At 42.4% G+C, this 21,123-nt stretch overlaps 1 protein-coding gene across 4 annotated transcripts in view; it reads left to right on the forward strand.

Annotated features, from left to right (window-relative positions):
* CDK17 (cyclin dependent kinase 17) overlaps positions 1–21,123 on the forward strand; it is a 238,046-nt gene that overhangs the window by 132,417 nt on the left and 84,506 nt on the right. For all 4 annotated transcript variants that reach the window (XM_053716948.1, XM_053716950.1, XM_053716951.1 and 1 more), the window contains one exon: positions 792–941. In XM_053716948.1, coding sequence (XP_053572923.1) covers positions 824–941 — 118 coding nt within the window. In that variant the 5' untranslated portion in view covers positions 792–823. The remainder of the gene's footprint in view (positions 1–791; positions 942–21,123) is intronic.

Raw genomic sequence — 21,123 nt, forward strand, 5'->3', positions numbered from 1 at the left:
AATTTTTCCCATATGTTGGGATCTTACTTTATAATTACCTTAATGCGCTATAAGACGTTGGCAAATGATAGAACTTTAATGTCGCTGACATAGTAATGTAGGAAGCGTTACACATGTCAATTTTTAAGTTTGACGTATGTTATTTGAGAAACACTTTGCATTACTGTAGCTAATTCTATAAAGGGACAGTAAATCAAATTTCTTGTTTACATCTATCATCAAATTTGCTTTATTCTTAGTATTCTTTGTTGTAAAACTTACCTTGGCAGGCTTTGGTGCAGCAATGCACTACTGGGAGCTGCTGATAGGTGGCTGCAGATATAAACATCTTGTCATTGGCTCACCTGATGTGTTCAGCTAGCTCCTAGTAGTGTAATGCTGCTCCCTTAACAGGATACCAAGAGAATGAATAAAGTTTGATAATAGAAGTAAATTGGAGAGTTATGTTTCATATTCTGTGCTCTGTCTGAATCATGTGTGGGGGAAAAATAAGGTTTGTGCATAATACTTACACAGATTATTAATAGTGGAAACTTTAATAGTTAATTTGCATTTGCTTAAAAGAACTTGACCTATGCTTTCCCCAGACGATGCAAAAAAGATTATTTCCTCCATTTTTCACCATATGCTTCAGAATTTGGGAAGAGGGCCGCCAGATTTTGTTTTTCATATTTGTATTAAATAAGCACTGGGTGGAAGGTATTTTCCCAGAGAAGCTTTACAAATGATATTAAAGAATTGATATATCTTTTTTGATCACAGTAACATTATCAACTTTCTATTTGTCTTAGGCTTTTATCTGCTGAGCACCTTTATCCGAAGCATGAAGAAGTTTAAAAGAAGGCTGTCCCTCACGTTACGAGGTAGTCAGACAATAGACGAATCATTGTCTGAGCTGGCAGAGCAAATGACCATAGAAGAAAATAGCAGCAAAGACAACGGTAAGTTTCTCGCTTAACTCAGTGTAATATTTATTACTATGTTGTTTATTATTATATTTCGTTATTGGGTTTTTTTCAGCAACGTTTTCTGTTATTTTTAATTAAGGGACATGAAACCAACATTTTTATTTCATGATTTAGACAGAGCATGCAATTTTAAAGAACTTTCTCGTTTACTTCTAGTATCAAATTTTCTTTGTTCTCTTGGTACCTTTTGTTGAAAAAAGCTCAAGTACGTGCATGTGGAGCGGTTTCGCATGAGTGTTATACATTAGCAAGGGCACTAGATGGCAGCACTATTTCCTGCCATGTAGTGCTCCAGGCACCTATCTAGGTATCTCTTGAACAAAGAATACAATGGGAAGTAAGCAAATTTCATAGTAGAAGTAAATTGGAAACTTTTTTTAAAAAAATTATATGCTCTGTCTGAATAACAAAAGAAAAATGTATGGGTTTCATATCCATTTAAACTTGTTTATGGTTCAGATAGGACGCACAATTTTAAGAGGCCTCAATTTACTTCTGTTATGAAACGAAGTTTTTTTTTAACATGCCTCTTGTTATTGGCTCACTAGAAGTGTTCTGCTAGCTCCCAGTAGTGCATTGCCACTCTGAACTTGACTGCGTTATTACTTTTTATGGGAATTACACACATCATTACTTGCAAACAGTGCAGTTATATAATGCCTGACACAGGGGTAGACAAATATGTTTAAAAAATAGAAACCAGTAAGAATATTTAGGAGCCAGACATACTTTTATGAGCCAGACAGTGGTATTTGTATATAGATATATGGAGAATATCCAAAAAAGTTAGGAGCTAGGGGTAAAATTCTAGGAGCCAGTGGCTCCCTGGCTTCTGGGTTTGTCGAGCCCTGACCTAACACATTTAGAGCATTTTATTTGTACACGTCTGTATCCTTTTAATATGATGATCAAGTATTTCATTTTACATCTGCATTGGGAAATAGGAAATGCACAGACTGATCATAAGGTATATCAAAATAAGTCTTAAAGGGATACTAAACCCAATTTTATTGTGTGATTCAGATAGAGAATCCAATTTTAAGCAATTTTCTAATTTACTCCTATTATCATTTTTTTGGTCTTTTGCTAATGTAAAGCCTAGGAGCCAGACCATTTTAGGTTCCTTGTTGCTACCATAACTATTAAAGTAAAAACAGAGCTGGAGGTGCCCACTACCACTGACACATCCTCACTTGTAAACCTTGCCATCTTTCCCACTGCACAGCAGGGCATACAAACCACATGATCATACACAATGTAGAAATACTACACACCCTACATTAAAAGGACTACACTTCTTGGATTGTTGGACTGTCTCTGATGGGATTATCCGTAAATCCAATCCGCTTGATTCCTCTTTAGACACAATTATTGTAAAATAGCTCAGGTGTCCTGTTGCTCCAGATTATTCCAGTACTTTCACATAACTGTATGTGGGCCGCAAGCGGTTTGTAAATATTGGCATATAAGATGAAAGCAATTTCTTTCAGGATATTTTTGTAATAAGTCCTATCTAAAAGCCCAGCCAAGAAAAAGTAGTAACTGCTTTACAAAGAACAATTACATTAGAAGTCAATTTTTTTTATCTCCACACTGAATACATCCAAGGCTTCCATGAATTCTGTAGTAGGCAAACTAAATATAAAACATCACCATTTCTGTTATGTATAAATACATTATTGGCTTATGTTTATTACCTGATGCAGGATATACAATGTTTAATTTGTGTAGCGAATAGTTTTATTTGATTTGGTTACTTTAAATTTTACCATCAGTTATTACACCAGAAGGGACTCTAGAGAATCTATCTGTATATCGGGTTTTTAACTACAAATCAGATTTACTGTCAAGAGCGCAGAAAATAACTGTTAGCTACTGACCGACCCATGGAGTAACCCATGTGTCCTTTGCTCTGAATAAACAAAGAATGTATGAAGACTTACTAATGTGTTAGTGTTAAAAATGTGAATCAAAATAGAGCTAAAAATGGTTGAAAATATATTAGCCCAACATTTCTCTTTAATGATTCAGACTGCATATCATTTTATACAACTTTCTAATTTACTTCTTAAATCTAATTTACTTAGTTCTCTTGGTTTCTTTTGCTGAAAAGGATACCTAGGTAGGCTAAGGAGCTCGCTGCTGATTGGTGGCTGCACATGTCTTATTGGCATTGACTTATCGATGTGTTCAGCTAGCTCCCAGTAGTGTATTGCTGTTTCTTCAATAAAGGATACCAATAGAATGAAGCAAACTTTATAATAGAAGTAAATTGGAAAATTGTTTAAAAATGTATGTTCTGTCTGAATTGTGGAAGAAAACAATTGTTTTAATATGAGAGTAATCTGAAAGAAAATGTAAGGGAGGTAGATATGAATCAAAGACTAGGGAGTGTAATTAAATGAACACTGTACTTCAAACAAATTCTGTAAGCCATATGAAAGAATGGCAGCTACACATGTTGATTTTAGTTTTCTTGAAAAAAGCGAAGTAAAAGCAAATTAAACTGAATCTAATACAGCTATATCAGTTGTGTACTTCCTGCAAATGCTTATTGGCTGATAAGTGCTCCCTGATGATTGTCATTGGCTGCAAATGGCTACTGAGCAGTAGCGAAAATTACCTAAAAGTCATTTAGCATTAGAAAGAAGTGCACATATGTTACTTGTATATATTAGATTACATTTAAATAAATTTTGTATTTTTTCAGGCCAAAATAACTGCAGATTTAAATGCTCCTCTTTTGTATGGATGACAGAAAAAAAATGAAGTGCATTGTCTCTCTTAATAAGTTGGGGTATATGAATGTTTGTAAGGATAGTAAGGAGCCTTCAAGGGACATTATAAACTCATTTTTTCTTTGCATAAATGTTTTGTAGATGATCTATTTATATAGCCCATAAAGTTTTTATTTTTTTAAATGGATAGTTTTACTTATTTTTAAATAACATTGCTCTGATTTTCAGACTCCTAACCAAGCCCCAAAGTTTTATGAGAATACCGTCAGCTACCTTCTCCAGCTTGCTCCTGTTTGTGTAAAGGGTCTTTTCATATACAAAAGAAGGGGGGTGTGTCTTATTTCCCAATTGCAGTGGGCTTTCCAGCTACCTTTTCAACAGAGCTAAACTGAGAGCTTTTAAGTTTTTAAACAGTTTTATACTGGATTTTTATATCAGTATCTGTGCATCTTATTCTTTATAGTAGTGTCTATTACATGCAGTTATATGAAAACTGGTGTATACTGACCCTTTAAGTAATATGCGTGAAGAAAGGAATGAAAGGAAATGGCTTTTCCTGAATTTCTCTCTTCCTTTGTTTATAAAGTTAGTTTGTATGAGTCCTGTTTTCTAATGCATACAAAGAGAAAACCGATCTGTCCATTAAAAGCAACTTTATTCGTTCATTAAAACATAGAAGGTTCTACATGGAGGTACAATGAGGTGCTGTGTATCAGGAAGGCTTACGCATTTTGGCGAAAGCCGTTGTTATAGTCTGTTTTCTAAATACATATGGGATCATTTCTAGGGATTGAATAATTTTCTGTGCAAAAATTCATTTTATTCAATTTTCCTTGTTTGATTTCTTAAATTAGATTTATAAACACTTTTCTTTACAAAAACAGCTAAACTTCCCCACTTATTCATATATATATGTGTGTGTGTGTGTGTATATATATATGTATATATATATATATATATATATATATATATATATATATATATATATATATTTTTTTTTTTTTTTTTTTTTTTTTTTTTTTTTTTTTTCCTTCTTAATACATGGACAGTCCACAGTTTCATTCCTTACTGTTGGGAAATACTGAACCTGGCCAACAGGAGGAGGCAAAGACACCCCAGCCAAAGGCTTAAATACCTCTCCCACTTCTCCTATTCCCAAGTCATTCTTTGCCTTTCTTCACAGGAGGATGGCAGGGAAGTGTCAGAAGATTTCTGAGTTGTTCCTCAGGAGGGATATATGCCTTTCGTTATGGAACTGGAGTTTTAAGTAGTCTTGTCAGCCTCTCAGTGAGAGCATTGACGAAAGTTAGAGTCTGGAAACGCAGAGTCTTTCTGTGAACCCATCCAGACTGCCTGTTAACAGCTCCTTAAGCATCCAGTGTTGACGAGTTTCACTGTCTGCTTCTTCACTCAAGTCCATTTCAGGAGCGATGCTACAAGACTGACACACTTGAGAGGCTGTGTTTCTGTTCCACAGCACTGATTCTGGTAAGATTGTTTCAATTTTTTCTTATGTTGAAATTGCTGAAGACAGGCTCACAGTGTGACTCCTTTTCTTCTGTTAAGTGTGATCAGTCCACGGGTCATCATTACTTCTGGGGATATTACTCCTCCCCAACAGGAAGTGCAAGAGGATTCACCCAGCAGAGCTGCATATAGCTCCTCCCCTCTACGTCACTCCCAGTCATTCTCTTGCACCCAACGACTAGATAGGATGTGTGAGAGGACTATGGTGATTATACTTAGTTTTATATCTTCAATCAAAAGTTTGTTATTTTAAAATAGCACCGGAGTGTGTTATTACCTCTCTGGCAGAGTCTGAAGAAGAATCTACCAGAGTTTTGCTATGATTTTAGCCGGAGTAGTTAAGATCATATTGCTGTTCTCTGCCATCTGAGGAGTGAGGTAAACTTCAGATCAGGGGACAGCGGGCAGATGAATCTGCATAGAGGTATGTAGCAGTTTTTATTTTCTGACAATGGAATTGATGAGAAAATCCTGCCATACCGATATAATGTCATGTATGTATACTTTACACTTCAGTATTCTGGGGAATGGTACTTCACTAGAATTACACTGTAAGAAATACATAAAGCTGTTTAATAACTAGAGATTATGTTTAACGTTTTTGCTGGAATGTAAAATCGTTTTCATTTGCTGAGGTACTGTGTGAATAAATGTTTGGGCACTATTTTTCCACTTGGCAGTTGCTTAATCTGTTTTTCTGACAGTTTCTGTTCTCCCTCACTGCTGTGTGTGAGGGGGAGGGGCCGTTTTTTGGCGCTTTTACTATGCATCAAATATTTCAGTCAGCAACTCATTGTATTCCCTGCATGATCCGGTTCATCTCTACAGAGCTCAGGGGTCTTCAAAACTTATTTTGAGGGAGGTAATTTCTCTCAGCAGAGCTGTGAGAATTATAGTTTGACTGAGATAAAAAACGTTTATTCTGTAATTTGTTTCCTGCTTTCAGAATTTGTTATCTTTGCTAATGGGATTAAACCTTTGCTAAAGTTGTGTTGTTTACAAGGATTGAGGCTATAACTGTTTCAATTATATTAATTTTCAACTGTCATAGATCTTCTGTGCTTCTTAAAGGCACAGTACGTTTTAATATTATTCTAATTGAATTGTATTTCCAAGTTGCAAGTTTATTTGCTAGTGTGTTAAACATGTCTGATTCAGAGGATGATACCTGTGTCATTTGTTGCAATGCCAAAGTGGAGCCCAATAGAAATTTATGTACTAACTGTATTGATGCTACTTTAAATAAAAGTCAATCTGTACAAATTGAACAAATTTCACCAAACAACGAGGGGAGAGTTATGCCGACTAACTCGCCTCACGTGTCAGTACCTGCATCTCCCGCTCAGAGGGAGGTGCGTGATATTGTAGCGCCGAGTACATCTGGGCGGCCATTACAAATCACATTACAGGATATGGCTACTGTTATGACTGAGGTTTTGGCTAAATTACCAGAACTAAGAGGTAAGCGTGATCACTCTGGGGTGAGAACAGAGTGCGCTGATAATATTAGGGCCATGTCAGACACTGCGTCACAGGTGGCAGAACATGAGGACGGAGAACTTCATTTCTCCAACATAGGTGTGTCCGGTCCACGGCGTCATCCTTACTTGTGGGATATTCTCTTCCCCAACAGGAAATGGCAAAGAGCCCAGCAAAGCTGGTCACATGATCCCTCCTAGGCTCCGCCTACCCCAGTCATTCTCTTTGCCGTTGTACAGGCAACATCTCCACGGAGATGGCTTAGAGTTTTTTAGTGTTTAACTGTAGTTTTTATTATTCAATCAAGAGTTTGTTATTTTGAAATAGTGCTGGTATGTACTATTTACTCAGAAACAGAAAAGAGATGAAGATTTCTGTTTGTATGAGGAAAATGATTTTAGCAACCGTAACTAAAATCCATGGCTGTTCCACACAGGACTGTTGAGAGCAATTAACTTCAGTTGGGGGAACAGTGTGCAGCCTCTTGCTGCTTGAGGTATGACACATTCTAACAAGACGATGTAATGCTGGAAGCTGTCATTTTCCCTATGGGATCCGGTAAGCCATGTTTATTACGATTGTAAATAAGGGCTTCACAAGGGCTTATTAAGACTGTAGACTTTTTCTGGGCTAAATCGATTCATTATTAACACATATTTAGCCTTGAGGAATCATTTTATCTGGGTATTTTGATATAATAATATCGGCAGGCACTGTATTGGACACCTTATTCTTAGGGGCTTTCCCAAAGCATAAGCAGAGCCTCATTTTCGCGCCGGTGTGGCGCACTTGTTTTTGAGGGGCATGGCATGCAGTCGCATGTGAGAGGAGGTCTGATACTTAGAAAAGACTTTCTGAAGGCGTCATTTGGTATCGTATTCCCCTTTGGGCTTGGTTGGGTCTCAGCAAAGCAGATACCAGGGACTGTAAAGGGGTTTAAAGTTTAAAACGGCTCCGGTTCCGTTATTTTAAGGGTTAAAGCTTCCAAATTTGGTGTGCAATACTTTTAAGGCTTTAAGACACTGTGGTGAAAATTTGGTGAATTTTGAACAATTCCTTCATGTTTTTTCGCAATTGCAGTAATAAAGTGTGTTCAGTTTAAAATTTAAAGTGACAGTAACGGTTTTATTTTAAAACGTTTTTGTACTTTGTTATCAAGTTTATGCCTATTTAACATGTCTGAACTACCAGATAGACTGTGTTCTGAATGTGGGGAAGCCAGAATTCCTATTCATTTAAATAAATGTGATTTATGTGATAATGACAATGATGCCCAAGATGATTCCTCAAGTGATGGGAGTAAGCATGGTACTGCATCATTCCCTCCTTCGTCTACACGAGTCTTGCCCACTCAGGAGGCCCCTAGTACATCTAGCGCGCCAATACTCCTTACTATGCAACAATTAACGGCTGTAATGGATAATTCTGTCAAAAACATTTTAGCCAAAATGAACACTTGTCAGCGTAAGCGCGGCTGCTCTGTTTTAGATACTGAAGAGCATGACGACGCTGATATTAATATTTCTGAAGGGCCCCTAACCCAGTCTGATGGGGCCAGGGAGGTTTTGTCTGAGGGAGAAATTACTGATTCAGGGAACATTTCTCAACAGGCTGAACCTGATGTGATTGCATTTAAATTTAAGTTGGAACATCTCCGCATTCTGCTTAAGGAGGTATTATCCACTCTGGATGATTGTGACAAGTTGGTCATCCCAGAGAAACTATGTAAAATGGACAAGTTCCTAGAGGTGCCGGGGCTCCCAGAAGCTTTTCCTATACCCAAGCGGGTGGCGGACATTGTTAATAAAGAATGGGAAAGGCCCGGTATTCCTTTCGTCCCTCCCCCCATATTTAAAAAATTGTTTCCTATGGTCGACCCCAGAAAGGACTTATGGCAGACAGTCCCCAAGGTCGAGGGAGCGGTTTCCACTTTAAACAAACGCACCACTATACCCATAGAGGATAGTTGTGCTTTCAAAGATCCTATGGATAAAAAATTAGAAGGTTTGCTTAAAAAGATGTTTGTTCAGCAAGGTTACCTTCTACAACCAATTTCATGCATTGTCCCTGTCGCTACAGCCGCATGTTTCTGGTTCGATGATCTGATAAAGGCGGTCGATAGTGATTCTCCTCCTTTTGAGGAGATTATGGACAGAATCAATGCTCTCAAATTGGCTAATTCTTTCACCCTAGACGCCACTTTGCAATTGGCTAGGTTAGCGGCTAAGAATTCTGGGTTTGCTATTGTGGCGCGCAGAGCGCTTTGGTTGAAATCTTGGTCGGCTGATGCGTCTTCCAAGAACAAGCTACTTAACATTCCTTTCAAGGGGAAAACGCTGTTTGGCCCTGACTTGAAAGAGATTATCTCTGATATCACTGGGGGTAAGGGCCACGCCCTTCCTCAGGATCGGCCTTTCAAGGCAAAAAATAAACCTAATTTTCGTCCCTTTCGTAGAAACGGACCAGCCCAAGGTGCTACGTCCTCTAAGCAAGAGGGTAATACTTCTCAAGCCAAGCCAGCTTGGAGACCAATGCAAGGCTGGAACAAGGGAAAGCAGGCCAAGAAACCTGCCACTGCTACCAAGACTGCATGAAATGTTGGCCCCCGATCCGGGACCGGATCTGGTGGGGGGCAGACTCTCTCTCTTCGCTCAGGCTTGGGCAAGAGATGTTCTGGATCCTTGGGCGCTAGAAATAGTCTCCCAAGGTTATCTTCTGGAATTCAAGGGACTTCCCCCAAGGGGGAGGTTCCACAGGTCTCAGTTGTCTTCAGACCACATAAAAAGACAGGCATTCTTACATTGTGTAGAAGACCTGTCAAAAATGGGAGTGATTCATCCTGTTCCATTAAGAGAACAAGGGATGGGGTTCTACTCCAATCTGTTCATAGTTCCCAAAAAAGAGGGAACGTTCAGACCAATCTTAGATCTCAAGATCTTAAACAAGTTTCTCAAGGTTCCATCGTTCAAGATGGAAACCATTCGAACTATTCTTCCTTCCATCCAGGAAGGTCAATTCATGACCACGGTGGATTTAAAGGATGCGTATCTACATATTCCTATCCACAAGGAACATCATCGGTTCCTAAGGTTCGCATTCCTGGACAAACATTACCAGTTCGTGGCGCTTCCTTTCGGATTAGCCACTGCTCCAAGGATTTTCACAAAGGTACTAGGGTCCCTTCTAGCTGTGCTAAGACCAAGGGGCATTGCTGTAGTACCTTACTTGGACGACATTCTGATTCAAGCGTCGTCCCTTCCTCAAGCAAGGGCTCACACGGACATTGTCCTGGCCTTTCTCAGATCTCACGGATGGAAAGTGAACGTGGAAAAGAGTTCTCTATCCCCGTCAACAAGGGTTCCCTTCCTGGGAACAATAATAGACTCCTTAGAAATGAGGATTTTTCTGACAGAGGCCAGAAAAACAAAACTTCTAGACTCTTGTCGAATACTTCATTCCGTTCCTCTTCCTTCCATGGCTCAGTGCATGGAAGTGATCGGGTTGATGGTAGCGGCAATGGACATAGTTCCTTTTGCGCGCATTCATCTAAGACCATTACAACTGTGCATGCTCAGTCAGTGGAATGGGGACTATACAGACTTGTCTCCGAAGATACAAGTAAATCAGAGGACCAGAGACTCACTCCGTTGGTGGCTGTCCCTGGACAACCTGTCACAAGGGATGACATTCCGCAGACCAGAGTGGGTCATTGTCACGACCGACGCCAGTCTGATGGGCTGGGGCGCGGTCTGGGGATCCCTGAAAGCTCAGGGTCTTTGGTCTCGGGAAGAATCTCTTCTATCGATAAATATTCTGGAACTGAGAGCGATATTCAATGCTCTCAAGGCTTGGCCTCAGCTAGCGAGGGCCAAGTTCATACGGTTTCAATCAGACAACATGACAACTGTTGCGTACATCAACCATCAGGGGGGAACAAGGAGTTCCCTAGCGATGGAAGAAGTGACCAAAATCATTCTATGGGCGGAGTCTCACTCCTGCCACCTGTCTGCTATCCACATCCCAGGAGTGGAAAATTGGGAAGCGGATTTTCTGAGTCGTCAGACATTGCATCCGGGGGAGTGGGAACTCCATCCGGAAATCTTTGCCCAAGTCACTCAGCTGTGGGGCATTCCAGACATGGATCTGATGGCCTCTCGTCAGAACTTCAAAGTTCCTTGCTACGGGTCCAGATCCAGGGATCCCAAGGCGGCTCTAGTGGATGCACTAGTAGCACCTTGGACCTTCAAACTAGCCTATGTGTTCCCGCCGTTTCCTCTCATCCCCAGGCTGGTAGCCAGGATCAATCAGGAGAGGGCGTCGGTGATCTTGATAGCTCCTGCGTGGCCACGCAGGACTTGGTATGCAGATCTGGTGAATATGTCATCGGCTCCACCTTGGAAGCTACCTTTGAGACGAGACCTTCTTGTTCAGGGTCCGTTCGAACATCCGAATCTGGTTTCACTCCAGCTGACTGCTTGGAGATTGAACGCTTGATTTTATCGAAGCGAGGGTTCTCAGATTCTGTTATCGATACTCTTGTTCAGGCCAGAAAGCCTGTAACTAGAAAGATTTACCACAAAATTTGGAAAAAATATATCTGTTGGTGTGAATCTAAAGGATTCCCTTGGGACAAGGTTAAGATTCCTAGGATTCTATCCTTCCTTCAAGAAGGATTGGAAAAAGGATTATCTGCAAGTTCCCTGAAGGGACAGATTTCTGCCTTGTCGGTGTTACTTCACAAAAAACTGGCTGCTGTGCCAGATGTTCAAGCCTTTGTTCAGGCTCTGGTTAGAATTAAGCCTGTTTACAAACCTTTGACTCCTCCTTGGAGTCTCAATTTAGTTCTTTCAGTTCTTCAGGGGGTTCCGTTTGAACCCTTGCATTCCGTTGATATTAAGTTATTATCTTGGAAAGTTTTGTTTTTAGTTGCAATTTCTTCTGCGAGAAGAGTTTCAGAATTATCTGCTCTGCAGTGTTCTCCTCCTTATCTGGTGTTCCATGCAGATAAGGTGGTTTTACGTACTAAACCTGGTTTTCTTCCAAAAGTTGTTTCTAACAAAAACATTAACCAGGAGATTATCGTACCTTCTCTGTGTCCGAAACCAGTTTCAAAGAAGGAACGTTTGTTGCACAATTTGGATGTTGTTCGCGCTCTAAAATTCTATTTAGATGCTACAAAGGATTTTAGACAAACATCTTCCTTGTTTGTTGTTTATTCCGGTAAAAGGAGAGGTCAAAAAGCAACTTCTACCTCTCTCTCTTTTTGGATTAAAAGCATCATCAGATTGGCTTACGAGACTGCCGGACGGCAGCCTCCCGAAAGAATCACAGCTCATTCCACTAGGGCTGTGGCTTCCACATGGGCCTTCAAGAACGAGGCTTCTGTTGATCAGATATGTAGGGCAGCGACTTGGTCTTCACTGCACTCTTTTACCAAATTTTACAAGTTTGATACTTTTGCTTCTTCTGAGGCTATTTTTGGGAGAAAGGTTTTGCAAGCCGTGGTGCCTTCCATTTAGGTGACCTGATTTGCTCCCTCCCTTCATCCGTGTCCTAAAGCTTTGGTATTGGTTCCCACAAGTAAGGATGACGCCGTGGACCGGACACACCTATGTTGGAGAAAACAGAATTTATGTTTACATGATAAATTACTTTCTCCAACGGTGTGTCCGGTCCACGGCCCGCCCTGGTTTTTTAATCAGGTCTGATAATTTATTTTTTTAACTACAGTCACCACGGTACCATATGGTTTCTCCTATGCAAATATTCCTCCTTAACGTCGGTCGAATGACTGGGGTAGGCGGAGCCTAGGAGGGATCATGTGACCAGCTTTGCTGGGCTCTTTGCCATTTCCTGTTGGGGAAGAGAATATCCCACAAGTAAGGATGACGCCGTGGACCGGACACACCGTTGGAGAAAGTAATTTATCAGGTAAACATAAATTCTGTTTCTGTGGGTGACGGTTCTGATCCAAACAGACTGGATTCAGATATTTCAAATTTTAAATTTAAACTGGAAAACCTCCGTGTATTACTAGGGGAGGTGTTAGCGGCTCTGAATGATTGTAACACAGTTGCAATACCAGAGAAAATGTGTAGGTTGGATAAATATTTTGCGGTACCGACGAGTACTGAGGTTTTTCCTATACCTAAGAGACTTACTGAAATTGTTACTAAGGAGTGGGATAGACCCGGTGTGCCGTTCTCACCCCCTCCGATATTTAGAAAAATGTTTCCAATAGACGCCACCACAAGGGACTTATGGCAAACGGTCCCTAAGGTGGAGGGAGCAGTTTCTACCTTAGCTAAGCGTACCACTATCCCGGTGGAGGATAGCTGTGCTTTTTCAGATCCAATGGATAAAAAGTTAGAGGGTTACCTTAAGAAAATGTTTGTTCAACAAGGTTTTATATTGCAACCCCTTGCATGCATTGCGCCGATCACGGCTGCAGCGGCATTCTGGATTGAGTCTCTGGAAGAGAACATTGGTTCAGCTACTCTGGACGACATTACGGACAGGCTTAGAGTCCTTAAACTATCTAATTAATTCATTTCGGAGGCCGTAGTACATCTTACTAAACTTACGGCGAAGAATTCAGGATTCGCCATTCAGGCACGCAGGGCGCTGTGGCTAAAATCCTGGTCAGCTGATGTTACTTCTAAGTCTAAATTGCTTAATATACCTTTCAAAGGGCAGACCTTATTCGGGCCCGGGTTGAAAGAGATTATCGCTGACATTACAGGAGGTAAAGGCCATGCCCTGCCTCAGGACAAAGCCAAAGCCAAGACTAGACAGTCTAATTTTCGTTCCTTTCGCAATTTCAAAGCAGGAGCAGCATCAACTTCCTCTGCACCAAAACAGGAAGGAGCTGTTGCTCGCTTCAGACAAGGCTGGAAACCTAACCAGTCCTGGAACAAGGGCAAGCAGACTAGGAAACCTGCTGCTGCCCCTAAAACAGCATGAATTGAGGGCCCCCGATCCGGGATCGGATCTAGTGGGGGGCAGACTTTCTCTCTTCGCCCAGGCTTGGGCAAGAGATGTTCAGGATCCCTGGGCGCTAGAGATAATATCTCAGGGATACCTTCTGGACTTCAAATACTCTCCTCCAAGAGAGAGATTTCATCTGTCAAGATTGTCAACAATCCAGACAAAGAAAGAGGCGTTTCTACGCTGCGTACAAGAGCTCTTGTTAATGGGAGTAATCCATCCAGTTCCACGATCGGAACAGGGACAGGGGTTTTACTCAAATCTGTTTGTGGTTCCCAAAAAAGAGGGAACTTTCAGACCAATCCTGGACTTAAAGATCCTAAACAAATTCCTAAGAGTTCCATCGTTCAAGATGGAGACTATTCGGACAATTTTACCTATGATCCAAGAGGGTCAATACATGACCACTGTAGATTTAAAAGATGCTTACCTTCACATACCGATTCACAAAGATCATTATCGGTACCTAAGGTTTGCCTTCCTAGACAGGCATTACCAGTTTGTGGCTCTTCCATTCGGATTGGCTACAGCTCCAAGAATCTTCACAAAGGTTCTGGGTGCTCTTCTGGCGGTACTAAGACCGCGGGGAATCTCGGTAGCTCCATACCTAGACGACATTCTGATACAAGCTTCAAGCTTTCAAACTGCCAAGTCTCATACAGAGTTAGTGCTGGCATTTCTAAGGTCACATGGATGGAAGGTGAACGAAAAGAAAAGTTCACTCGTTCCACTCACAAGAGTTCCCTTCCTGGGGACTCTTATAGATTCTGTAGAAATTAAGATTTACCTGACAGAGGACAGGCTAACAAGACTTCAAAGTGCTTGCCGCACCCTTCATTCCATTCAACACCCGTCAGTGGCTCAATGCATGGAGGTAATCGGCTTAATGGTAGCGGCAATGGACATAGTACCCTTTGCACGCTTACACCTCAGACCACTGCAACTGTGCATGCTAAGTCAGTGGAATGGGGATTACTCAGACTTATCCCCTTCTCTGAATCTGGATCAAGAGACCAGAAATTCTCTTCTATGGTGGCTTTCTCGGCCACATCTGTCCAAGGGGATGCCATTCAGCAGACCAGACTGGACAATTGTAACAACAGACGCCAGCCTTCTAGGTTGGGGTGCCGTCTGGAATTCTCTGAAGGCTCAGGGACAATGGAGTCAGGAGGAGAGTCTCCTGCCAATAAACATTCTGGAATTGAGAGCAGTTCTCAATGCCCTCCTGGCTTGGCCCCAGTTGACAACTCGGGGGTTCATCAGGTTTCAGTCGGACAACATCACGACTGTAGCTTACATCAACCATCAGGGAGGGACAAGAAGCTCCCTAGCTATGATGGAAGTATCAAAGATAATTTGCTGGGCAGAGTCTCACTCTTGCCACCTGTCAGCAATCCACATCCCGGGAGTGGAGAACTGGGAGGCGGATTTCTTAAGTCGTCAGACTTTTCATCCGGGGGAGTGGGAACTTCATCCGGAGGTCTTTGCCCAAATACTTCGACGTTGGGGCAAACCAGAGATAGATCTCATGGCGTCTCGACAGAACGCCAAGCTTCCTCGTTACGGGTCCAGATCCAGGGATCCAGGAGCAGTCCTGATAGATGCTCTGACAGCACCTTGGGACTTCAGGATGGCTTACGTGTTTCCACCCTTCCCGTTGCTTCCTCGATTGATTGCCAGAATCAAACAAGAGAGAGCATCAGTGATTCTAATAGCACCTGCGTGGCCACGCAGGACTTGGTATGCAGACCTGGTGGACATGTCATCCTGTCCACCTTGGTCTCTACCTCTGAAACAGGACCTTCTGATACAGGGTCCCTTCAAACATCAAAATCTAACTTCTCTGAAGCTGACTGCTTGGAAATTGAACGCTTGATTTTATCAAGACGTGGATTTTCTGAGTCAGTTATTGATACCTTAATACAGGCTAGGAAACCTGTTACCAGAAAGATTTACCATAAGATATGGCGTAAATACCTATATTGGTGTGAATCCAAAGGTTACTCTTGGAGTAAGGTTAGGATTCCTAGGATATTGTCTTTTCTACAAGAAGGTTTAGAAAAGGGTTTATCTGCTAGTTCATTAAAGGGACAGATCTCAGCTCTGTCCATTCTGTTACACAAACGTCTGTCAGAAGTTCCTGACGTCCAGGCTTTTTGTCAGGCTTTGGCCAGAATTAAGCCTGTGTTTAAAACTGTTGCTCCACCATGGAGTTTAAACCTTGTTCTTAATGTTTTACAGGGCGTTCCGTTTGAACCCCTTCATTCCATTGATATAAAGTTGTTATCTTGGAAAGTTCTATTTTTAATGGCTATTTCCTCGGCTCGAAGAGTCTCTGAATTATCAGCCTTACATTGTGATTCTCCTTATTTGATTTTTCATTCGGATAAGGTAGTCCTGCGTACTAAACCTGGGTTCTTACCTAAGGTAGTTACTAACAGGAATATCAATCAAGAGATTGTTGTTCCTTCTTTATGCCCAAATCCTTCTTCAAAGAAGGAACGTCTACTGCACAACCTGGATGTAGTCCGTGCTCTAAAATTTTACTTACAGGCAACTAAGGAATTTCGACAAACGTCTTCTCTGTTTGTCATTTACTCTGGGCAGAGGAGAGGTCAAAAAGCTTCCGCTACCTCTCTTTCTTTTTGGCTTCGTAGCATAATTCGTTTAGCTTATGAGACTGCTGGACAGCAGCCTCCTGAAAGAATTACAGCTCATTCTACTAGAGCTGTGGCTTCCACTTGGGCCTTCAAGAATGAGGCCTCTGTTGAACAGATTTGCAAGGCTGCAACTTGGTCTTCGCTTCATACTTTTTCCAAATTTTACAAATTTGACACTTTTGCTTCATCGGAGGCTATTTTTGGGAGAAAGGTTCTTCAGGCAGTGGTTCCTTCTGTATAAAGAGCCTGCCTATCCCTCCCGTCATCCGTGTACTTTTGCTTTGGTATTGGTATCCCAGAAGTAATGATGACCCGTGGACTGATCACACTTAACAGAAGAAAACATAATTTATGCTTACCTGATAAATTCCTTTCTTCTGTAGTGTGATCAGTCCACGGCCCGCCCTGTTTTTAAGGCAGGTAAATATTTTTTAATTTATACTCCAGTCACCACTTCACCCTTGGCTTTTCCTTTCTCGTTGGTCCTTGGTCGAATGACTGGGAGTGACGTAGAGGGGAGGAGCTATATGCAGCTCTGCTGGGTGAATCCTCTTGCACTTCCTGTTGGGGAGGAGTAATATCCCCAGAAGTAATGATGACCCGTGGACTGATCACACTACAGAAGAAAGGAATTTATCAGGTAAGCATAAATTATGTTTTTATCTTTATAGAATCATGGGTTAATATCTCCTGAGGGAGGATTTTGAACAGTGGGGATTAATCAAATGTGTTCTTTGAATTATGCTGCTTTATGTGGGATTTTTTTTTGGCTCATAGAATGTTGTTATGTGGTAACAGAAAATACAGGTATTTTACTTTTACTTCGAGTGCTGCATTACGCACCATGTGACCGGGTGTGGTCACACTTTCATTTTCTCTTTCCTGACCGAGCTAGCTGAGAGGTCACTTCTTCTCTGGGTGCCTGGGTCTAGGAGGTGGTGAGTGCTCTAGACATTGGGGGTATATAGGTGCCGTTTTTGAGAAAAATATAGAGTTCATTTATTTGTATCCTTCTGTTGTTAGCGCAAACTATGGAGGATCCTGATATGCTTGAGGGTACTCCCTCTATTCCTAATAGTAATACCTGTCTATATTCTGAGGAGGCCTTGGTGTGCCCGCCCACTCAACTTTGTTCCATATGCATCAACAAGGTTATTTTGTCTAAGAAGGTTAACCCCTTTAGTACAACTGAGACGTCCACCTCTGAGGACTCGCGGTCCCGCAAGGTGTGTACCCATCAATCTTCTTCATTGTCTCATGCAGCTTCCCATAGCATGCCTGATCCTCCGTCTGGAGGGAGCTTTTTACCATCAGACTTTACCGTGCAGTTAAAGACGGCGTTGTCTGAGGCCTTTAGTGCTTTACGCGGCGAGGTTAAACATAGCTTTCCGGTCCAGGGGACATCCAGTGATTTGTTTGATTTGTCTGCTTTTCAGGTATCTCAGGATGGGTCACACTCTGAGTCTTCAGAGGGTGAAATTTCTGGATCAGAGTCTGCTACCTTTAACCAACCTTTAGATTTAAGATTGAACACTTACGTTTACTTCTAAAAGATGCTCTGTCTATATTAGAGGTTCTAGAGGCCAAGTTGCCTGATGAACCTTTGATCCCTAAATTTGACAGAGTGTACGAGGATAGGGTAACGCTGCTAACTTTTCTTGTACCCGTAAAAATGGCGAATATTATTAAGAACTAATGGGATAGAATTGGATCTTCGTTTTCCCCTTTATCTGCCTTTAAAAGATTTTCCTGGTCCCGGACTCTCAGCTAGAGTTTGTGGGGTTTTATCCCTAAGGTGGATGGTGCTATATCTCCACATTAGCTAAGCGTACTACTATCCCTCTTAAGGATAGCTCATCTTTCAGAGAGCCGATGGATAAGAAAATGGAAACTTTTATCAGGAAAATGTTTCAGCATACAGGATATTTATTTCAACCAGCAGCGGCTGTTGCCTCGGTTGCTGGAGCTGCGGCCTACTGGTGCGACTCCTTAGCGGAATTGATCGAGGTGGAGGGTCCCCTCTGCGTTATTCAGGAAAGAATTAAGGCTTTGAGAATTGCTTATTCTTTTATATGTGATGCAAATATGCAGATAGATTATTCGCCTGAATGCTAAAATATCTGGTTTCTCAGTACAGACGCGTCGGGCGCTCTGGCTGAAGTCCTGGACATGACTTCTAAGTCTAGACTACTTTCCCTTTTAAGGGAAACATTTTATTTGATTCAGGCCTGGTCTCCGTTATCACCACGGTTACTGGGGGCAAGGGTGCCTTCCTTCCGCAGGATGAAAAGAACAAAGCTGAGGCACAAGGATCTAACTTCCGTTCGTTTTGTTCTGAAAAGTCCCAACGTCAGCAGTTCAACTCTAAGCCCGAGCAAACCAAGAGCACTTGGAAGCTGGCCCAACCCTGGAATAAATCCAAGTGGAACAAGAAGCCCGCCGAGAACAAGTCGGCATGAAGGGGCGGCCCCCGATCCAAAACTGGATCGTGTAGGGGGCAGACTGTCACTGTTTTCAGACGCTTGGTCCAGGAACGTGCTGGATCCGTTGGTCCTGGAGGTCATAGCTCAGGGAAACAAGATAGGTTTCAAGTCTCATCCACCCAAGGGCAGATTTCTCCTCTCAAGCCTGTCTTTAAAGCCAGAAAAGGGGGAAGCCTTTCTGTGGTGCATGCAGGATCTGTCCTCCTTAGGGGTCATTGTCCTGTTTCCTATCGCAGAAAGAGGTTTGGGATACTTCTCAAACCTATTTGTGGTCCCAAAGAAGGAGGGAACGTTCCGTCCAATTCTGGACCTAAAGTGCTTAAACAAGTTTCTAAATGTCCCCTCTTTCAAGATGGATACAATAAGGTAAATTCTTCCTCTAGTTCAGGAAGGACAGTTCATGACCACTATAGATCTAAAGAATGCCTACCTTCACGTTCCAATCCACAGGGCCCACTTCCAGTTCCTGAGGTGTGCGTTCCTGGATCAGCACTTCCAGTTCATTGCACTTCCGTTTGGTCTAGCTGCGGCCCCAAGAATCTTCACAAAGGTTCTGGGAGCTCTCCTGGCTGTCGCCAGAACCCAAGGTATAGCAGTAGCTCCCTACTTGGACAACATTCTGGTTCAAGCGCCATCCTTTCGTCTAGCAGAAGACCATTCAGGTTTTTTTCTCTCTCTTATTTGATTACATGGATGGAAGATAAACTTAGAGAAGAGTTCTCTCATCCTATGCACCAGGGTAGAATTTCCTGGGCACTATAATAGATTCAGTATCCACAAGGATATTTCTAACCGACCAGGGACGGTGCAAACTAGCTTCGGCATATCTTGCCCTCTGGACCTCCTTAAGGCCATCTGTGGCTCAGTGTATGGAGGTATTTGGTCTCATGGTGCCCAGCATGGACACAATTCCTTTTGCAAGGTTCCGTCTCAGACAGCTACAGCTGTGCATTCTGAGGCAGTGGAACGGCGATCATTCGAATCTGTCTCAACAGATTTCCCTGGACAACCGGTCGAGAGAATCGCTCAGAGAATCTAGCTATATCCAGATCATCTGTCCCGAGGGACATCCTTTCTCAGACCATCCTGAGAAATTGTGACTACGGACGCAAACCTCTCAGGAAGGGGAGCTGTTTGGGGTGCCAAGAAGGCACAGGGTCTGTGGTCGCAGGAGGAAAGCTCCCTCTCGATCAACATTTTGGAACTTCGAGCAATCTACAATGCTCTGAAGGCTTGACCTTTTTTGGGTTCGCCCCAGTTTGAGATTCCAATCGGACAATATAACCTTGGTGGCTTACATCAACCATCAAGGGGGAACGAGAAGCTCCCTAGTGATGAGGAAATAATATCTCAGATTCTGGAGTGGGCAGAAGCCCACGGCTGTTCACTGTCATCGATCCACATTCCGGATGTGGACAACTGGGAAGCAGACTTTCTCAGCAGACAATCCTTTCATCTGGGGAAATGATCTCTCCATCCCGAAGTGTTTGCGGAGATATGCCTCAGGTGGGGGATGCCGGAGATAGATCTCATGGTGTCTCGTCTCTATACCAAATTACCCAGATAAGGGTCTATGGTCTAGGGATCCTCAGGCGGAGCTAATCGCTGCATTAGCGGTGCCTAGGGATCTTTTTCCGCCTTTACCATTCCTTCCGCAAGTAGTGGCCCGCATCAAGCAGGAGCAAGTGTCAGTAATATTGATTGCTCCATCGTGGCCGTGAAGGACGTGCTTCGCGAATCTAGTGAGGATGTCATCTTCTCCTCCATGGAGGTTACCTTGTTGCAGGGATCTGCTGGACAAGGTCCTTTTGTTCATCAAAATCTAGATTCTCTGAGGCTGACTGCGGGGAGATTGAACGCTTAGTCCTAGCCAAGAGAGGTTTTTGTAAGAGAGTTATTGATACTCTCATTCAAGTGCATAAGCCGGTTACTCGTCGCATCTATCATAAGGTGTGGAGAACCTACATATTCTGGTGTGAAGAGCGTGGATTTCCTTGACATAAAGTTAAGGTTGCCAGGATTTTGATGTTTCTCCAGGATGGTCTGGAGAAGGGTCTTTCAGCCACTTCCCTGAGGTGCAGTAAAACAGACGAGGCTGAAATCTGTCCTAAGAGGCTCTCTGAGCTTCCAGATGTTCAGTCCTTTGTTAAGGCTCTGATTAGGATCAGACCTGTCTTCAGATCTTTGGCTCCCCCTTGGAGTCTGAATCTGGTTCTTAAAGTTTTGCAATGGGCTCCGTTTGAGCCTATGCATGAAATCGATATTAAGTTGTTGTCCTGGA

This window comes from Bombina bombina, chromosome 6 (assembly GCF_027579735.1).
Source record: "Bombina bombina isolate aBomBom1 chromosome 6, aBomBom1.pri, whole genome shotgun sequence".
Taxonomy (NCBI): domain Eukaryota; kingdom Metazoa; phylum Chordata; class Amphibia; order Anura; family Bombinatoridae; genus Bombina; species Bombina bombina.